This window comes from Blennius ocellaris (genome assembly GCF_963422515.1).
Source record: "Blennius ocellaris genome assembly, chromosome: 11".
NCBI lineage: Eukaryota > Metazoa > Chordata > Actinopteri > Blenniiformes > Blenniidae > Blennius > Blennius ocellaris.
In genome coordinates this window covers 3272306-3291082 of record NC_137660.1, presented here as the reverse complement: position 1 = coordinate 3291082, position 18777 = coordinate 3272306, and the positions used below count along the sequence as shown (strand labels likewise).

At 46.8% G+C, this 18777-nt stretch overlaps 1 protein-coding gene across 2 annotated transcripts in view; it reads left to right on the top strand.

Moving 5' to 3' along the window:
* Nucleotides 1–18777, top strand: part of LOC308136640 (integrin alpha-11-like) — a 101945-nt gene that overhangs the window by 8044 nt on the left and 75124 nt on the right. For both annotated transcript variants that reach the window (XM_080505077.1, XM_080505076.1), the window contains exon 2: nt 7326–7437. In XM_080505077.1, coding sequence (XP_080361203.1) covers nt 7326–7437 — 112 coding nt within the window. The remainder of the gene's footprint in view (nt 1–7325; nt 7438–18777) is intronic.

Below are 18777 nucleotides of genomic sequence, written 5' to 3'. Positions count from 1 at the left end.
CCACGGCTGCAGGAAATAGCTGTTTTGCAGATTCTCAGTAGAGGGACAATAACAACCAGTTTTGCCTCCATAGTGTGTGTCAGACTCCCAGTCCATATTCTTGGTAGTTTAGTAGTTGACCGTCACCGTAAGAACGATCCAACTTGGCCGTCTGACCTCAAGACTGTCGATGTTCTGTGGACGAACCCTACGAACCCTACGAACCCTACTCGCCTTGCCTGGCAGGATGGCAGCCAAGAGGTTTGTTCTATATTGAGCTCCGGAAATGTCTGATAAAACTACTACTAATGAAAACTGTTTCATGGACTAATTCATCTAAAGAACAATGACATGGTCCAATAGAGAACCTTTACTACAAAAGACATACGATGTGGACCACAACCAACTTTGGCTAACACGCCTGCTACAACATAGCTTCATCACCACTCAGACATGCTGAAGTGAGATTAGGACAAGAAGGGGGACGTCCTGATGAATTTTGTAGATGAAAATACATTCCCTCTGTGTTCACCTTCACCAGAATCCTCTACGGCAAATCCAACGCCCAAACAATTCCACTGAAACGACCGAGACAACTCAAGACCTGTCAAACTAATGTTTTGCAGGGTTTACACATGTCCACGATGTGTTACAAGTATAATTTTTCTGTCATGCCTGACATTCTTTATGTCAGTGTTTTTCAACCTTTTTTGAGCCGAGGCACACTTTTTTCTTTGGAAAACTCTGGAGGCACACCACCGTCCGGAAATGTTCAAATGTGAACCTCTGTAACCTCTATTAACAATATAAAGTCTTTCTCATCAAAGTTTGATCAACAGGAATCCAGTAAATCCAGAAAGCAAGGACTTTTTTTAATAGTGCCTCCCTCAGTGTGAAACCTGGACCTGATGGATGAAGAGCTGAGATCCATCCATCCATCCATCCATCCATTGGCTACCGCTTTATCCGGGGCCGGGTCGCGGAGGCAGCAGTCTGAGCAGAGTAGCCCAGACTTCCCTCGCCCCAGACACTTCCTCCAGCTCCTCCGGTGGCACCCCAAGGCGTTCCCAGGCCAGCCGAGAGACATAGTCCCTCCAGCGTGTCCTGGGTCTGCCCCGAGGCCTCCTACCGGAGGGACATGCCCGAAACACCTCCCTCAGGAGGCGTCCGGGGGGCATCCGAAATAGATGCCCGAGCCACCTCAGCTGGCTCCTCTCGATGTGGAGGAGCAGCGGCTCTACTCCGAGCTCCTCCCTGGTGACTGAGCTCCTCACCCTATCTCTAAGGGTGACTGAGCTCCTCACCCTATCTCTAAGGGTACGCCCAGCCACCCTACGGAGGAAGCTCATTTCAGCCGCTTGTATCCGGGATCTCGTTCTTTCGGTCATGACCCATAGTTCATGACCATAGGTGAGGGTAGGAACGAAGATCGACCGGTAAATCGAGAGCTTCGCTTTTTGGCTCAGCTCCTTCTTCACCACGACGGACCGATACAACGTCCGCATAACTGCAGACGCTGCACCGATCCGCCTGTCGATCTCACGCTCCATCTTTCCCCCACTCGTGAACAAGACCCCAAGATACTTAAACTCCTCCACTTGGGACAAGGGCACTCCACCGACCTGGAGGGGGCAAGACACCTTTTTCCGGTCGAGAACCATGGCCTCGGATTTAGAGGTGCTGATCCTCATCCCAGCTGCTTCACACTCGGCTGCGAACCGTGTCAGTGCATGCTGGAGATCCAGGCTTGATGGGGCCAACAGAACCACATCATCCGCAAATAGCAGAGATGAGATTCTGTGGTCCCCAAGCCGGACCCCCTCCGGCCCCCGGCTGTGCCTAGAAATTCTGTCCATATATATGATGAACAGAACCGGTGACAAAGGACACCCCTGCCGGAGGCCAACGTGCACTGGGAACAGGTCCGACTTACTGCCGGCAATGCGAACCAGACTCCTGCTCCGGGAATACAAGGACCGAACAGCCCTCAACAAGGGACCCCGGACTCCGTACTCCCGGAGCACCCCCCACAGGACATCTCGGGGGACGCGGTCGAACGCCTTCTCCAGATCCACAAAACACATGTGGACTGGTTGGGTGAACTCCCACGAACCCTCAAGCACCTGGTGGAGGGTATAGAGCTGGTCCAGTGTTCCACGACCAGGACGAAAACCGCATTGTTCCTCTTGGATCCGAGGTTCGACTAACGGCCGGACCCTCCTCTCCACTACCCTGGAATAGACTTTCCCGGGGAGGCTGAGGAGTGTGATCCCTCTGTAGTTGGAACACACCCTCCGATCCCCCTTCTTAAAGAGAGGGACCACCACCCCGGTCTGCCAGTCCAGAGGTACTGTCCCCGCCCGCCACGCGATGTTGCAGAGACGAGTCAGTCACGACAGTCCCTGCACATCCAGAGACTTAAGGAACTCTGGGCGAATCTCATCCACTCCCGGTGCCTTGCCACCGAGGAGCTTCACAACAACCTCGGTGACTTCAGCTTGGGAGATGGACGAGTCCACCTCTGAGAACCCAGTCTCTGCTTCCTCAATGGAAGACGTGGTGGTGGGATTGAGGAGGTCCTCGAAGTATTCCTTCCACCGCCCAACAATGTCCCCAGTTGAGGTCAACAGCTCCCCACTTCCACTGTAAACAGTGTTGGTGGAGAACTGCTTCCCCCGCCTGAGGCGCCGGACGGTTTGCCAGAATTTCCTCGAGGCCGACCGAAAGTCCTCCTCCATGGCCTCTCCGAACTCCTCCCAGACCCGAGTTTTTGCCTCCACCACAGCCCGGGCTGCGGCTCGCTTGGCCTGCCGGTACCTGTCGATTGCCTCGGGAGTCCTATGAGCTAACAGTGCCCGGTAGGACTCCTTCTTCAGCTTGACGGCATCCCTTACTTCCGGTGTCCACCACCGGGTTCGGGGATTGCCGCCACGACAGGCGCCAGAGACCCTGCGGCCACAGCTCCGAGCAGCAGCTTCGACAATGGAAGTGGAGAACATGGTCCACTCGGACTCAATGTCTCCAACCTCCCTCGGAATCTGTGAGAAGCTCTCCCGGAGGTGGGAGTTGAAGGCTGCGCGGACGGAGGGCTCGGCCAGATGTTCCCAGCAGACCCTCACAACACGTTTGGGCCTGCCGAGTCTATCCGGCCTCCTCCCAGTCCAGCGCATCCAACTCACCACCAGGTGGTGATCAGTTGACAGATCTGCCCCTCTCTTTACCCGAGTGTCCAAGACACGCGGCCAGAGATCAGATGACACGACCACAAAGTCTATCATTGACCTCCGGCCTAGGGTGTCCTGGTGCCATGTGCACTTATGGACACCCCTGTGCTCGAACATGGTGTTCGTTATGGACAAGCTGTGACTGGCACAGAAGTCCAATAACAGAACACCGCTCGGGTTCAGATCGGGGAGGCCGTTCCTCCCAATCACCCCCTTCCAAGTCTCGCTGTCATTGCCCACGTGGGCGTTGAAGTCCCCCAGGAGAACAATGGAGTCCCCAGTTGGGGCACTATCCAGCACCCCTCCCAGGGACTCCAAGAAGGTTGGGTACTCTGAGCTGCTGTTCGGTGCATAGGCCGAGACAACAGTCAGAGACCTGTCCCCTACTTGTAGGCGTAGGGACGCAACCCTCTCGTTCACCGGGGTGAACTCCAACACGTGGCGGCTGAGCTGTGGGGCAATAAGCAAGCCCACTCCAGCCCGCTGCCTTACACCGCGGGCAACTCCAGAGAAGTGGAGTATCCAGCCCCTGTCGAGGAGCTGGGTTCCAGAGTCCAAGCTGTGAGTGGAGGTGAGCCCGACTATATCTAGCCGGTATCTCTCAACCTCCCTCACAAGCTCGGGCTCTTTCCCCCCCAGCGAGGTCACATTCCATGTCCCAAAAGCCAGAGTCCGTGTCCGGGGATCGGGTCGTCGAGGCCCCTGCCGTCGACTGCCACCCAATCCACACTGCACCCGACCCCTACGGCAGCCTCTGTGGGTGGTGGGTCCACAGGAGGATGAGGAGGAGGGGCCCGCGTCGTCCCTTCGGGCTGAGCCCGGCCGAGTCCCGCGGGCAAGAACCCGGCCACCAGGCGCTCGCGTGCGAGCCTCCACCCCGGGCCTGGCTCCAGGGTGTGGCCCCGGCTGCGCCAAACCGGGCGACGTCACCTTGCTCCTCTTGCGTGTATCCATGGGGGTTTTGTGAACTGCTTTTAGTCTGACCCGTCGCCTCGGACCTGTTTGCCTTGGGAGACCCTACTGGGGGGGCAAGCCCCCCGACAACATAGCTCCGAGGGTCATTCGGGTGCGCAAACTCCCCCACCACGATAAGGTTGCAGTTCAAGGGGGAGAGCTGAGATCCTGGTTCACATTCTTCCTTTTCAAAAACTTCTCCATCACTGTCACTGACACAGTACTTTGATACAAGATGGTAGCAGGAGGTGGAGATGAACCACACTGACGTCTGTCACTTTACATTTCACCGGCAAAGTTCTGTGCTGCCCTCTAGTGGTGAAGAGTATTTATACATCATGACTCTGCAACACACTGTCGCTGTGAGAGCAAATGATATTTAGAAAAAAAAATTGAAATGTGATCATTTCCCACGGCTCATCTGACAATCTGGAGGAAACACCAGTGAGCCGCGGAGCAGAGGGTGAAAAACTCTGGTTTATGTGATGTAACGCAGCTGAATAGAGTTCTTAACAGCGTAAAGAACTCTATTCTGGATTGGTGAAGTTTGTCACTGAGCGTGTCGATGAGTTGTGATGTGTGGTGATGCGTAATAGAGCGTGACAACAATCATCCTGTACGGTGGATTGTTGGTCCGTGCCATGGTGACACAACAACACGAGCTTCACTCGCCAGGCTGGTTCTCTCTCCTCCTCTCAGCGCAACCTTCCTCTGGATGTGGAGCAGTGTGAGCCGTTCAGCAGCTGATGGGAAGTGACTGGAGTGTGTGTGAGGAACCATATCTTTTATACACACAGTCGTGATCCTATCTGGTTTGATGCCCTGGGCGAACGCCCGCACTAATTCACCTTTCCCCTTCACGGCTTGTCCCCCGTGCTGCTGCTCACCTCACCAATACCAACCTCCGCCACCAGACTCTCCCGATTTGTGACATTTGTGCTGAATTAATGAGCGAACGTGAAGCTGCACAGTGGCGTGCAGCAGCACTCAGGCGTGCAGCAGCCTCATTTATAAAGACGTGTACACCACTTGCTTGTTTTTTTGTTTGTTTTTTTATTCATGATTCCATTGATGGGATCACCAAATCCAGACTATTTTACGCTCCATAAAAATCTGAATTTTAATTCATTTTCTTCATCTTTTCTGCCAGGATTTCACATCAAATGGCGGCGATCAGCAGGCTGATGGAGATGCAAAAAAAATTGACGATGACGCATACTTTTATCAATCCCAATGTTTTTGCCGCACGTCATTTTCAGTAGGAATCCGACACAGTGTTTTATAAATGAGGCCCCAGAACAGTATCAGTGCTCATGCCTAATGAATCATGATAATTCATCATTGCTATTAATTGTAACGCATGATAAGAGGTCACACGTGTCCTTGGCGGCCTGACGCCTCGGCCCTGAATCACAACATTGAGGTCAAAGTTGTGATCTGCAGTCATGAATTAAGATTTGTGCCATTCCTGACTGACTGTTGTGTGTAAACACACCTTTTGTTCATTGATTAAAAAAAAGAAAGAAAAGAAAACAGAATCAAAAACTCAGTGGACAGTTGTGGAGAGAAAGGTATAATTTAGGTCGGGGCTCCTCAATTATTTGCCGCCGAGGGCCAGTCAGACCAGCAGGCCAAACCAAAGGTCAAAGCAGTCGTGGGTTTTTTGCACTCTGTCAGGTTGTTGTTCAAAGTGGTTGTCGTAATAATTTTAGCCTGGGATTTTTAAAACTTGTGTTGAGGGTCACATAAAAAGCACTCTTGAAAAAAAGTAAGTGCAAAACCAAATATCTAATTATGTACACACTGAGAGACGGACAGAAATACAGGGAGTGACTTGCAGTTGGTTAAATCCTCCACGCTTCTTGTCGCAGTATTATCTGACAGCGACAGTTGATTTTAGGGGCATTTTTCCACATCAGCACGATGAGTTCCTGAATTCATTCCTGCCACATTCCTGATATTCTTCATGTGACCTAATGCATCTGAAGAAGGTTCTTAAATGGGCCTGACATCCCGGATATTCCTGAAACACCTGTTGGTCCAATAAATCTTCCAAGAATATCAAGAATCATCTCAAGCTCTGCCTGCAACGTCTCTGTTGTTATAAAGTAAAATGAAGTGCTCAATTAACTATTTTGAATTAATATCATATAATCTCACCAAGTCACACATTCATCAGCAATTTCCTGGCTTTGGCTGCAGAAACAGTGCTGCCTTTAGCCTGGTGGATGTGTTTTAATTCTTCATATTTTCATAGAATTATTGCTCCTCTGTGGTCAAGGAAGCTGCAAACTCCGCCCCTTTTATGTGAAGGTGCTCTGATCCTGAAGGGAAAACTTGGGCTCAAACTACTGAGTTGTTGATGCTTGTCAGGGTCGTGCATTGCTGCGTAATTAAACCAGAAACCAGATATATCCTGGGTATATTTATCACGGGGCGTAGTATGATGTGCTACATAAATACTTTTACAGCATGTTTTCACTTTAAAAACCTTGTCCATGTGGTTGTGGTCCATGTCCGGGTTCATGGCAGTTCAATGTATTTTTGCTCTGTGTTCCATCTCCTCCCATCCTTTCTTTTAATTGTTGTTAGATGTGCCTCGTTTCTCTGTGTATTTATGTGTGTGTGCTGTCAATTCATCTCTACACTTTGCCTGTTGTGCGTCATTCCTGTCCCCTTTCCTTTTTATTAAGAAGCATTGTTTTGTCGATTTACTGTTCATTAAAGATCTGTTTTGGTTTTGATTTGGTGTCTGCATCTCGAGTCCTTCCTGGACCCCACAGAGTTCTCTTCTTGTTCAGCCGGCTGAACAAACCCGGGATATCTCTCCATTACCTGGGTTGACTGACAAAGCCAGCATGGGAAATGTAAATCCTGCCAGTGATCCTCACTGCCGGTCCCTCCACACATTGCTCAGGGTCTTCTTGTGTGTGTGGATCTGGAATTACAGCCCGGTGCTGCACAGTCACTGGACTCACACTGTTAAAGTCATTCAGTGACTTTTACTGGATCCAGTGAGTGTAAAGCAAAGATCTTGATGGTCAGTCTGTTTAACTGTTTTTAAGTATTGCTTTATATCCTGTTCATTTCCTCATGAGGGCTGGGATCATGTCTGTAGAAGTGAACCACTGAGAAACAAAGAACATTCAACCTTTTCCTCTATTCCAGATCTTCAACTCGGCTTCAACTTTGACACAAAGAAGTTCAAGATCTTCTCCGGATCTAAAGAATCCCAGTTTGGATACACGGTCCAGCAGCATGAAGCAGGAGGTCGGCAGTGGTGAGGAGAGAGACTCATTTCATTTGTCTTTATTCATAAAAAGCGTTGTCGGGTCCATTAACTAAAATATGCAATAGAGAAATAGTGGTTTTTTTTTTTACACATAACACTGACTCAGAACAGACAAGTGTGTCAATCCATTGTTGCTGCGCAACAGACAATTGTTTTATTACACAATGACAACAAAATATTAAGCGCAGAAACATCTAAAAATGTTTTTTAGTTTCAGTGTCATTGCAGTTTTGCAGGTCCTGTCCTGAAGTGTGTGTTGCAGAAGCCTCGGCTACCAGACAATTACTATTGCAACAACACATCATCAGTAGGGTAAAACTAACCTGTCTCACCCTCTTACCGAGGAAATATTGTAAACTGAGCTTTTTTTGCACATTCAAAGATTATTACTATACTTTTGTGGTAGTTTGTGTGCCTTCTACAAGACAAAAAAGAAATCTGGGGACGGGTTGATGTCTGGAGAGACGGAAGTTTTACAGCTCGGCTGCCCCTTTTGTTTTGTTTTTTTTGTTTTCCCAGGAACAAATAGATTTATTTGGCGTAGATTTAGTCGGCGACTCGTTGTTTAGCAGGAGCGGCCAGCCGGTGGCTCGCCAGTCACAAGCAGCTCTTTGCCTGTCAATGTGTGGCTCTTTGATCCATTTACTGACGACAGCAGAGTTCTGCTCTCTCAGTTATAAAGAGTTCTCATGTGAATCTCAGAATTTTGAATTTGTTTTAGGACGTACTCAAATGCACCATGACCGTAACGTCCCTCTCACGCTCGTTGTCAAACAGTTGAACGTGATGACAGAGGACGATAAATTAACAGAAATACAGAACTAATAGGTACAATTACACTAAATGTAGAAATAGAGTGCAGAGAAATAATGTCCAGAATCCTCTACACCAGTGTTTTTCAACCTTTTTGAGCCAAGACATACTTTTTTCTTTGGACAAATCTGGAGTCACACCACCACCAGAAAATAAAATTAAAATGTGAACCTCTGTAGCCTCTATTAACAATATAAAGTCTTTCTCATCAAAGTTTGATCAACAGGAATCCAGTAAATCCAGAAAGCAAGGACTTTTTTTAATAGTGCCTCCCTCAGTGTGAAACCTGGACCTGATGGATGAAGAGCTGAGATCCTGGTTTTCAAAAACTTCTCCATCACTGTCACTGACACAGTACTTTGATACAAGATGGTAGCAGGAGGTGGAGATGAACCACACTGACGTCTGTCACTTTACATTTCACCGGCAAAGTTCTGTGCTGCCCTCTAGTGGTGAAGAGTATTTATACATGATTACTCTGCAACACACTGTCGCTGTGAGAGCAAAGGTTTTTTTAGAAAAAATGTGAAATGGGATAATTTCCCACGGCTCACCTGACGATCTGGAGGAAACACCAGTGAGCCGCGGAGCAGAGGGGGAAAAACACTGCACTAGGACCTACTTGGCCCGACTTGCCTCAGCTGGCTTCTATTTGACTCAGCTTCGTTTGTTTTCCAATACAACATAGTTCCACTGCAGCGTGGACGCAGTCGTCAGCGCTTGTCCCCGTGGTGCACAAGTAATCACCCTCGATAGAATCTGTGTCTCCTGATGTGGAGCCAACATGCATCTGGAAGAGTGGCGTGACAACTCTGCTTTGGATATCAACTCAAATAATTAGCATTACAAAATGTGGATTGTTATGATCGAGCTTCATTGTCAAAATGTTCTTCACTGTTTTGGTTTAACTGGTGCGCCTGCTAACTGGTGACCGACTTCTGCCACCAGCCATTTATAGCAGCTGATGCTAAAATAAGACAAATGGTACGATACTTTAAAGTCCTAGTGAAAGGTAACACCATATTATGCAAAAAACGATAGTTGGGGTACTACTTCTAAGGTTCCTCCGACTCTGCCCCACCACTGTTGTCGCATAACAAAGTTATTTGAATTTTGAATCTCCAGCCGACGACATCGAGGGAATCCTTCTTCGTGGGCGTGACGTCAAGAGTTGTGCAGATCTCCATCTGTTGTGTTTATATCGGCTTGTTTCCTCTTAAATATCCAAGTTTTTACAGTGTTTTGAAGTTATAGTCAGCGTTTTATGAGCCTTGATGAAAGATTGAGCCTGGAAGAGACCAGAGAGAGGAGAAAAGGAGCACAGCTAGCAGGAGCCGGTAGCTTGGGCGGCGAGCGGGAGCCGCTAGTGGCTAGCCGCTAGCTCGGGCGGCTAGTAATACCTGGACTCATCTTCGGTGATTCTGCAGTCAGAAAAGCTCTTGGACGTGTTGGATCCAGGAAGCCGGTCGTTCTGCCAACAGTCAGGGGCCTCAAAGCCTCAAAGGTGAAAAGTGGCGGCTGCTGAGGCGAGGAGACGAGGACGAATGAGGACGAAGCGTCTTCTGCTTCCTCAAACATGTTCCAGACGGGGTCACCGATGGCAGAACCACCTTCTGTGTCTTCTTCATCAATCACTGGCTTTGAAATGACCATGATGATGAAATATGGTTCAATTCAGCCTCTTCGTGGTCAAAACTCTGATCCTCCATAGTGTAAACACAACTTGGGCGTGTGCACAACTCGTGATGTCACTCTGTTATTGTCAGAAGCTCCGCCCAGCAGAGGAAATAGCGCCGTTTATCGGCTATTTTCTCACAGATTGTCGTGTTTTAACATTTTACCCTTCAGCCAGTTAGCAGGAAAATGTTCTAGAAGAGACACCAGAGAGTTTTGGAGGTGGAATCTTCATTTCACTAGACCAGGGGTCGGCAACCCGCGGCTCTTTCGTCCCTCCACTGATTCAGATTCAGATTCAGACTCAGAAAACTTTATTGGTCCCAAAGGGCAATTCATTTGTAGCCAATCATAAAACAGAACATTGCACAAACACATCACAAACACTCACTGTGTGTCACTTCCAACAGAACGGACAATAATTGAGTTTAAGAGGACCCGTTACAATACGGTCTATGTTAATTACACACACTCCCTTCAGAATTTAACAGTGCAGTGACAGAGGGGACAAAAGAGTTGGAAAAACGATTTGTTTTCCGAAAGGGTACATAAAAACGGCGTCCAGAAGGCATGAGTGAAAACTCTGAGGACAGAGGATGGAGGGGCTGACCCAAGATACATTTAGCCTTCTTTAGAGCCCCCTCCTTCCATAGGGACTCTAGGTCTTTTTGTTTAACGCCAATGATCTTAGAGCAGATTTTGACGATGTTTTGCAGTCTATTTTTATCTTTCATAGACAAACACTTGAACCAGCAAACAAGTGAAAAAGTTAAGAGACTCTCTATGAAACAGCAGTAAAAGTTGCAGAGAATGCTTTCATTTACATTAAAAGAGTTCAGTTTCCTTAAAAGATAGATTCTCTGCTGACCATGTTTAAAAATAGAGTCTCCGTTTGCTTCGAACCGCAACTTGTTGTCAATCCAAGAACCAAGGTATTTGTACTTTTCCACCACTTCAACCACTTCCCCATGAATGTCACTGCTACCACAAGGGGGCGCTGTGGTGCGTCTAAAGTCAATGACCATGTCCTTGGTTTTGGAGACGTTTAGATCCAAGTAGTTGCTGTCACACCATTGGACAAACTCGGCCAACGCAGGACCGTGGTTCTTTTCGGACCCCGAAAATATGGACACCAAGACTGTATCGTCTGAAAACTTGACCAGGAACCGGTTTTTCTGAGTGACCCGACAACTGTCCGTATACAGTATGAACAAGAGGGGGGACAGGACACACCCCTGAGGAGATCCGGTGTTTGAGCTTGACGCTGGGGACATCTGACCATTCACGAGCACTCGCTGGGTTCTGTCCGTGAGGAAATTTAAAATCAATCAAAGAAGCTGGTCAGGCAAATTAAAAACAGTGGCCAGTCTTTCAATCAGGATGTGGGGCTGCATCTTATTGAAGGCAGAAGAAAAATTCGCAAATAAAAGTCTTACATGAGCCCTGGTTTTGTCCAGGTGCTTATACACAGTGTTCAGTATGAAAAGTGTTGCGTCCTCCACCCCTTTGTTTTGCTGGTCGGCAAATTGAAGTGGGTCAAGTTTCCCCTCAGTTAAAAATAGAATCTCAGACTTTAAAATTTTCTCAAAAGTTTTCATCACAAGCGATGTGAGTGCGACCGGTCTAAAATCACACAATTCCTTTGAGCTACTTGTTTTTGGAATCGGGATTAAAGTTGATGTTTTCCACAATGCTGGAATCTGACCCTGGTCTACACAACTTTGGAACAATCTGCTCAAAACACCACTCAGCTGGGTGGCACAGTAGTGCAGGGTTCGCCCACATATGGCATCAGGGCCCCTCGCTTTCCCCACTTTCACCTTCCTGAGTAAGGCAGTCACCTGATCTTGAGAGATCAAAATTCCCCCACTTGGATCTAGAGACTCCTTCTAAGCAGAGGCCTTCCCTAAAAGGTCCGCCCTCTCGAACCGACTAAAAAACGAATTAAAAACACTTGGAAGGTCAGAGTCTGGCACTCCTTCCACACAAATGGGTTTATTGGCCTCTTTTTGCTGATTAATTGAAGCCATGCATTTGATGCCTTGCCAGGCTGCTCTAAGGTCACCACTGCTATATTTTTCTTCAATTTTATTCTTGTATTTTAGTTTGGCCTTCCTGATCCCATCTCGCACTTCCCTGGAGACTGCTTTCTTCTCCAGGGAGTTACTACCAGAAGAGTAGACCACTTTCTTTTTGTTAATAATTGATTTAAGCTCTTTGTTTACCCATGGTCTGTTGTTTGGATAAACAATAATAGTCTTTGATGGGACAACAGAGTCAACACAGAAAGTGATGTATGAAGAAACAGTCTCACATAATTCATTAATGTCCTCAAATGGGTTAAAAAAGCAATTCCAGTCCGTACACTCAAAACAAGCTTGAAGTGCTGAGATGCTGTCCTCTGACCAGCACTTCACGGATTTCTCTAATCGGGGTAGTCTCTTAAAAGCAGGAGTGTAGCGGGGCATGAGGTACACACAGTTGTGATCAGAAGATCCCAGAGGAGGAAGTGGCAGTGATCTATATGCACCACTCACTGAACCAAAGCACAAATCCAGAGTAGTATTCCTCTGTGTTGTAGCACAGGTTACATACTGTTCATAAGTTTTAAAAGTCTTATCCAGACGGCAATGATTAAAATCACCCAGGATGGATTTTGGTGCGTCTGGGCAAATAGCGTCAAGCCGGTGCGTGACGTCATTGATCAGCTGTACAGCGGCAACAGCGTCAGCGCGTGGATGAATGTAAACAATTGTAAAGAACAGCTGTTGGAACTCGCGCGGCAAATAAAAAGGACGAAGAGATATAGACAGAAGTTCAATGTCTGGAGTACATATCCTATCTCGTACAACGACAGTTTTACAGTAACGCTCATTGACAAAGCAGCAGACACCACCGCCATGCTGCTTATTGGTGACTTCCTTGTCTCGGTCCAGCCTCAGCGGGGCCCCGAACCCCGTGAGCGTCAAGTCCTCATCCCGGTCTGATTCACTGAGCCAGGATTCCGTGAAGACAAGAAGGCAGGCGTTTTTAATCTCCTGCCTGGTGGTGGTCCAGGCCTCCAGCTCGTCCAACTTGTTGCGGATCGACTGGGCATTTCCAAGCAGGACCGTGGGAAGAGCCGGCAACTTGCGGCGGTCTTGTAGACTCGTGCGTTTTAGTCTCCGGTGTATTCCACCTCTCCTGCCTCGTTTGCGGCGCCTCGGATTTGTCACCAGGACGCGGATTTCCCGAGGGATATTCGGCGGCAGGACAGCACTTCCCCTGGATGGTCGAAGTCTCATGAGCGCCTCCCGGCTAAAGGTAATCCTTGGGAGGGCATCTTGTCAATGCGAGCTTGCTTCACTTCCAAACTCGTGGCAAACACTGATTACAAAATACAGTCCACACAGCAGCAAAAAATAGTCCAGTTTAAACATCTACATTGTCGTAGAGTTGGATGACACACCAATCATACGCCAAAAACTTGCACTAAAACTATGTTCTGAGCAAGAGGCTACCCGAGTCGCACGCTGTGGAGCGTCCCCGACCGGTGACCGGTGGGACTGAGGCTCCTTGACTGGTGTGTAGTGTCCTCCTGGCATGGTCTAATGGGGGACTGTCAAAATAAAAGACTGGTGTGTAGTGTCCTCCTGGCATGGTCTACTGGGGGACTGTCAAAATAAAAGACTGGTGTGTCGTGTCCTCCTGGCATGGTCTACTGGGGGACTGTCAAAATAAAAGACTGGTGTGTAGTGTCCTCCTGGCATGGTCTACTGGGGGACTGTCAAAATAAAAGACTGGTGTGTCGTGTCCTCCTGGCATGGTCTACTGGGGGACTGTCAAAATAAAAGACTGGTGTGTAGTGTCCTCCTGGCATGGTCTAATGGGGGACTGTCAAAATAAAAGACTGGTGTGTAGTGTCCTCCTGGCATGGTCTACTGGGGGACTGTCAAAATAAAAGACTGGTGTGTCGTGTCCTCCTGGCATGGTCTACTGGGGGACTGTCAAAATAAAAGACTGGTGTGTAGTGTCCTCCTGGCATGGTCTAATGGGGGACTGTCAAAATAAAAGACTGGTGTGTAGTGTCCTCCTGGCATGGTCTAATGGGGGACTGTCAAAATAAAAGACTGGTGTGTAGTGTCCTCCTGGCATGGTCTACTGGGGGACTGTCAAAATAAAATGTGTGCGGCTCCTTGGGTGTTGTGTTCAGTGGGAAACGGGACCAAATGGCTCTTTGAGCATTAAAGGTTACTGACCCCTGCACTAGGACGTTAAACTTTCATGGAAATCCAGTTTATCCAGTGGTTCTCAGTTATTTTCTGTCACGCCCCCCCTAGAGGACAGAATTTTTTTCAGCCCCCCCGAATTGTACTACCATTGAGAACCTGATAATATTTATGTATTTATCTGTATAAACCATGTATGAGTTGCTGCACCAGCATTCTACATACAATCGCCTGATTATCAAAATAAATTAATAAAATGAGCTGAGAACAACTTAAAGCAATTTCCAAGTTTAGTTTATGAATTGTGATTCTCAAAACAGAAAAAGTGCAAATGATTCACTGGGATGTGCATTTTTAAAAACTTAACACAGTAACATTCAAAACTTTAAACAGTAAACATGGTCACGTGTCAGCTTCATCAGCTGATTCCTTTTCAAAAAGGTAGATGACTTTTTGATTTCTTTTGTGCAAAATTTGCATTGCTTATATTTCAGCTCATCAAAGGGATGAAAAGTGCATCACATTTCCATTTACTTTCCCTGAACACATTGTCTATCCAGAAGACAATGAAGCCCTGAACCCTGCAACATTTGAAACTGTCAGCTACGTCAGTCTGAACATTTATAAAATGTGTTATAAAACACAAACTTCTTTCATTCTTATTTCACAGCATTTGTCTCTTATATATGAACACATTCAACTTCAATACAATTTACTATCACTCTGCCAGATGCACAGAACATCTCTTTAAAAAAGACATTGTACCAATATTAGTCAGGAGAAGAGTCTGCTGGTGTTGAGTGGCTGCTGGGAGCCTCTTTTCACAGCACATCTTTTCAAATCTGGGCTTTACATTTGATATTGCTACTCTTAGCTGTTGCTAACAACTTTGTAAGAGGCTAACAGGCTCTTTTGTTTACTGATGCCGCGCTGACAAAATGAGCGGCTTGTTGGCCATACTCATGGAGTTTACCATGAAACAACTCCAGTGGCTTACTGACATAACGGGTGTCTGGTCTCCAGGTGTATGGTGTATGGTCTCCAGGTGTATGGTGTATGGTCTCCAGGTGTATGGTCTCCAGGTGTATGGTGTATGGTCTCCAGGTGTATGGTGTATGGTCTCCAGGTGTATGGTCTCCAGGTGTATGGTGTATGGTCTCCAGGTGTATGGTGTATGGTCTCCAGGTGCGTCTTCATTTATTTGGTTTCATGCTCCGCTGCCAGAGTTTTTCGGCATAAAACACAAACGGGTGTTTCCTGGTTCCCGACGTGTTCACGGTAAACCCAAGGGCGACGTAGCATCGTCATATCTCCTGCTCTTACTAGCTTTATGTTTACTGTCACCTGTTTTCTCTTCCTCTGATGCCTCATCCTTTCTTCTTTTCACTCCTGTCAGAAACTTCTCCTCCTCCTCCTCCTCCTCCTCCTCCTCCTCCTCCAGCTCTGCACACCGGTGTTCATGTGTAGTACTTCTTCTACTCTACTGGCTGAACAGGCAGCCTGTTGATTAGTGTGATCACTGCTGCCACCTAGTGGCTGGAGGCCCTTTTTTATCGTTCAAGCATGAATAAAGACACTAATACTGAAAGTCGTGCCCGCCTCACGCCCCCCCCTGACACCCCACCACGCCCCCCCAGGGGGGCGCGCCCCACCATTTGAGAAGCACTGGGTTAATCAATGTTCGCCAAGACAGCGACGGATTTTGATTTTTAACATCTGCTGTGAGAAGATTGCTCGAGGAATCCGGTCATCCGGTGAGTTCTGTGCCTCCATCTTTGTTCGTCAGCTTTCTTGTTGTGATCAGGGTTTAGAACGACAGAGTGTACGACACGCTCTCCTGACTCATCACTACTTCTCCTGACTCATCACTACTTCACACGCCGGCCAATCAGTGGCCTGCCGTCTCACATTGTAGACTTGCTCCGGCTCGCTTGGACCTTCGGCCGAGGAGGTACCATGAAAGTACTTAGAACCAGGTACTGACATGTAAGTGTCAAAGGCAAGGAGAGTCGAGTCAAGTAGGGCTGAGTAGGGACTGGTGGGAAAGCGCCATAAGGTGAATGATCCATCACTGAAGATCTGAACTTGTTTATTTTTGAGGAGTATTTGGTACAAAAAATAAACAAAATTCAGGAGATGGCAAGGATGGGGAAAATGATCATTTGGCCGGTTGGGTTAGAACTAATTCTCAGACAGTGGCATCTGGTACGAGATGGATAATGTCGGCCTGCTTAAGAATGAAAACAACTGAAAGGTTTGTTCAGGATTTATTAGACGTTGGAATCTGGCGACACGCAGTGAGTTTGTGAATCCCAAGAAAGTGAGCTTCAGACCTGGAGAGGTTCCCATGAAGCCGAGTTTGTTTGTTCCTGTCTTCCTGGTGCTGCGTGTCAGTGAGTTATGGAGATAATTCAGCCCAATGACACATTTTCCATGGAGGAGTGGGCTGAATGGAACATTTCTGCAGAGCTGCCGTCATTATTTTTCTCTCTCGTAAAGTTTTCTCTGCTGTAAAGTCCCATGACGTGATGCGGCTCCGACCCTATGGCCCTGCTGCTCTCAAGCAAACACATGGTCCAAAAGAGACCTGCCAGATAATCCTGGTCAAAAGTTTTATGCATTCAATTTTGAAAACTATAGAAGCTTTGACTTTGACAACATCCTGACGTCACCTATAAGACGTACATATAATATTATGATGCAAGTCTTTGTGTATTTTATGCATTTTGATCAGGAACTGTATCACATGGTGTTTGTGGGGGTACCTTGACCTGTTTTCACTTTTGTCTAGCAGAGCAAATAAAAGCTACTGGGACAAAATGTCTCATAGCACAAGAAATACTGGTGTTTTAACAAAAAGGACTTATCTACACTTTTACTTAATTCTGAAGGTACTTTGTAGTACAGAAGAGTATTGGCCACCAGTGATGCATTGCTTAGTAATTCGTTATTCTAATATGGCCACTTTTTTCAGAAACAAGTATTGTAACACGTTACTATTTCTAAACCAGTAATCAGACACACACACATAAACACACACACACACACAGAGGCAATTTCTGCACTGCGCACACTCACCTGACCCGCCCCCTTCTCCACTCTCAGCCAATCACAGGCCAACCTGCTGGTGAGTACAGGTGACACACAAAACAAAACAGGAACTAACAACAACAAGAACACAACTGCAGAGATGTTACACTATTTGTAATTTTCCTGAGTAAAAATATATATTGGCAGGAAGCCCCACCCCTTTCTTCAATCAATCAATCAACTAGTAAAACTAGTTGGTATTGGCAGGTTACTAGCAGGTTATGGGCTAGTAAAACTAGTTGGTATTGGCAGGTTACTGACAGGTTATGAGCTAATAAAACTAGTTGGTATTGGCAGGTTACTAGCAGGTTATGAGCTAGTAAAACTAGTTGGTATAGGCAGGTTACTGACAGGTTATGAGCTAATAAAACTAGTTGGTATAGGCAGGTTACTGACAGGTTATGAGCTAATAAAACTAGTTGGTATAGGCAGGTTACTGACAGGCTATGAGCTAATAAAACTAGTTGGTATTGGCAGGTTACTAGCAGGTTATGAGCTAATAAAACTAGTTGGTATTGGCAGGTTACTGACAGGCTATGAGCTAATAAAACTAGTTGGTATTGGCAGGTTACTAGCAGGTTATGAGCTAATAAAACTAGTTAGTATTGGCAGGTTACTGACAGGTTATGAGCTAATAAAACTAGTTGGTATAGGCAGGTTACTGACAGGCTATGAGCTAATAAAACTAGTTGGTATTGGCAGGTTACTAGCAGGTTATGAGCTAATAAAACTAGTTGGTATTGGCAGGTTACTGACAGGTTATGAGCTAATAAAACTAGTTGGTATTGGCAGGTTACTGACAGGTTATGAGCTAATAAAACTAGTTGGTATAGGCAGGTTACTGACAGGCTATGAGCTAATAAAACTAGTTGGTATTGGCAGGTTACTAGCAGGTTATGAGCTAATAAAACTAGTTGGTATTAGCAGGTTACTGACAGGTTATGAGCTAATAAAACTAGTTGGTATAGGCAGGTTACTGACAGGCTATGAGCTAATAAAACTAGTTGGTATTGGCAGGTTACTAGCAGGTTATGAGCTAATAAAACTAGTTGGTATTGGCAGGTTACTAGCAGATTATGAGCTAATAAAACTAGTTGGTATTGGCAGGTTACTGACAGGTTATGAGCTATTAAAACTAGTTGGTATTGGCAGGTTACTGGCAGGTTATGAGCTAATAAAACTAGTTGACAGAGTCCAGGTTGTTTCAGTAAAGTCAGCAGGTTTTATCTACCAGATGTGTCTTCAGGTGAGACGTTCACAACACTTTCACTGCTTGGAGGCGTCATTAGCATCGTACAGAGGTGAAGAGGCTCCTCCCACTTTAAAACATAGTGATGAGAGCAGCTGGCTGCAGTATCCATGGCAACGCGTCAGGTCAGCCTGAAAGCATCAGGAAGTGTCGCAATGCGCCTGTGACAACTTCAGTTCTATATTATTCCTTCTGATTTTCTATTGTAATCCTGCTCAGTAATCCCACTTTTTATCCAATATACCTGTAATGAGATTACATTTTTTTACGTACTGTAACGGATCACAGTTAAAA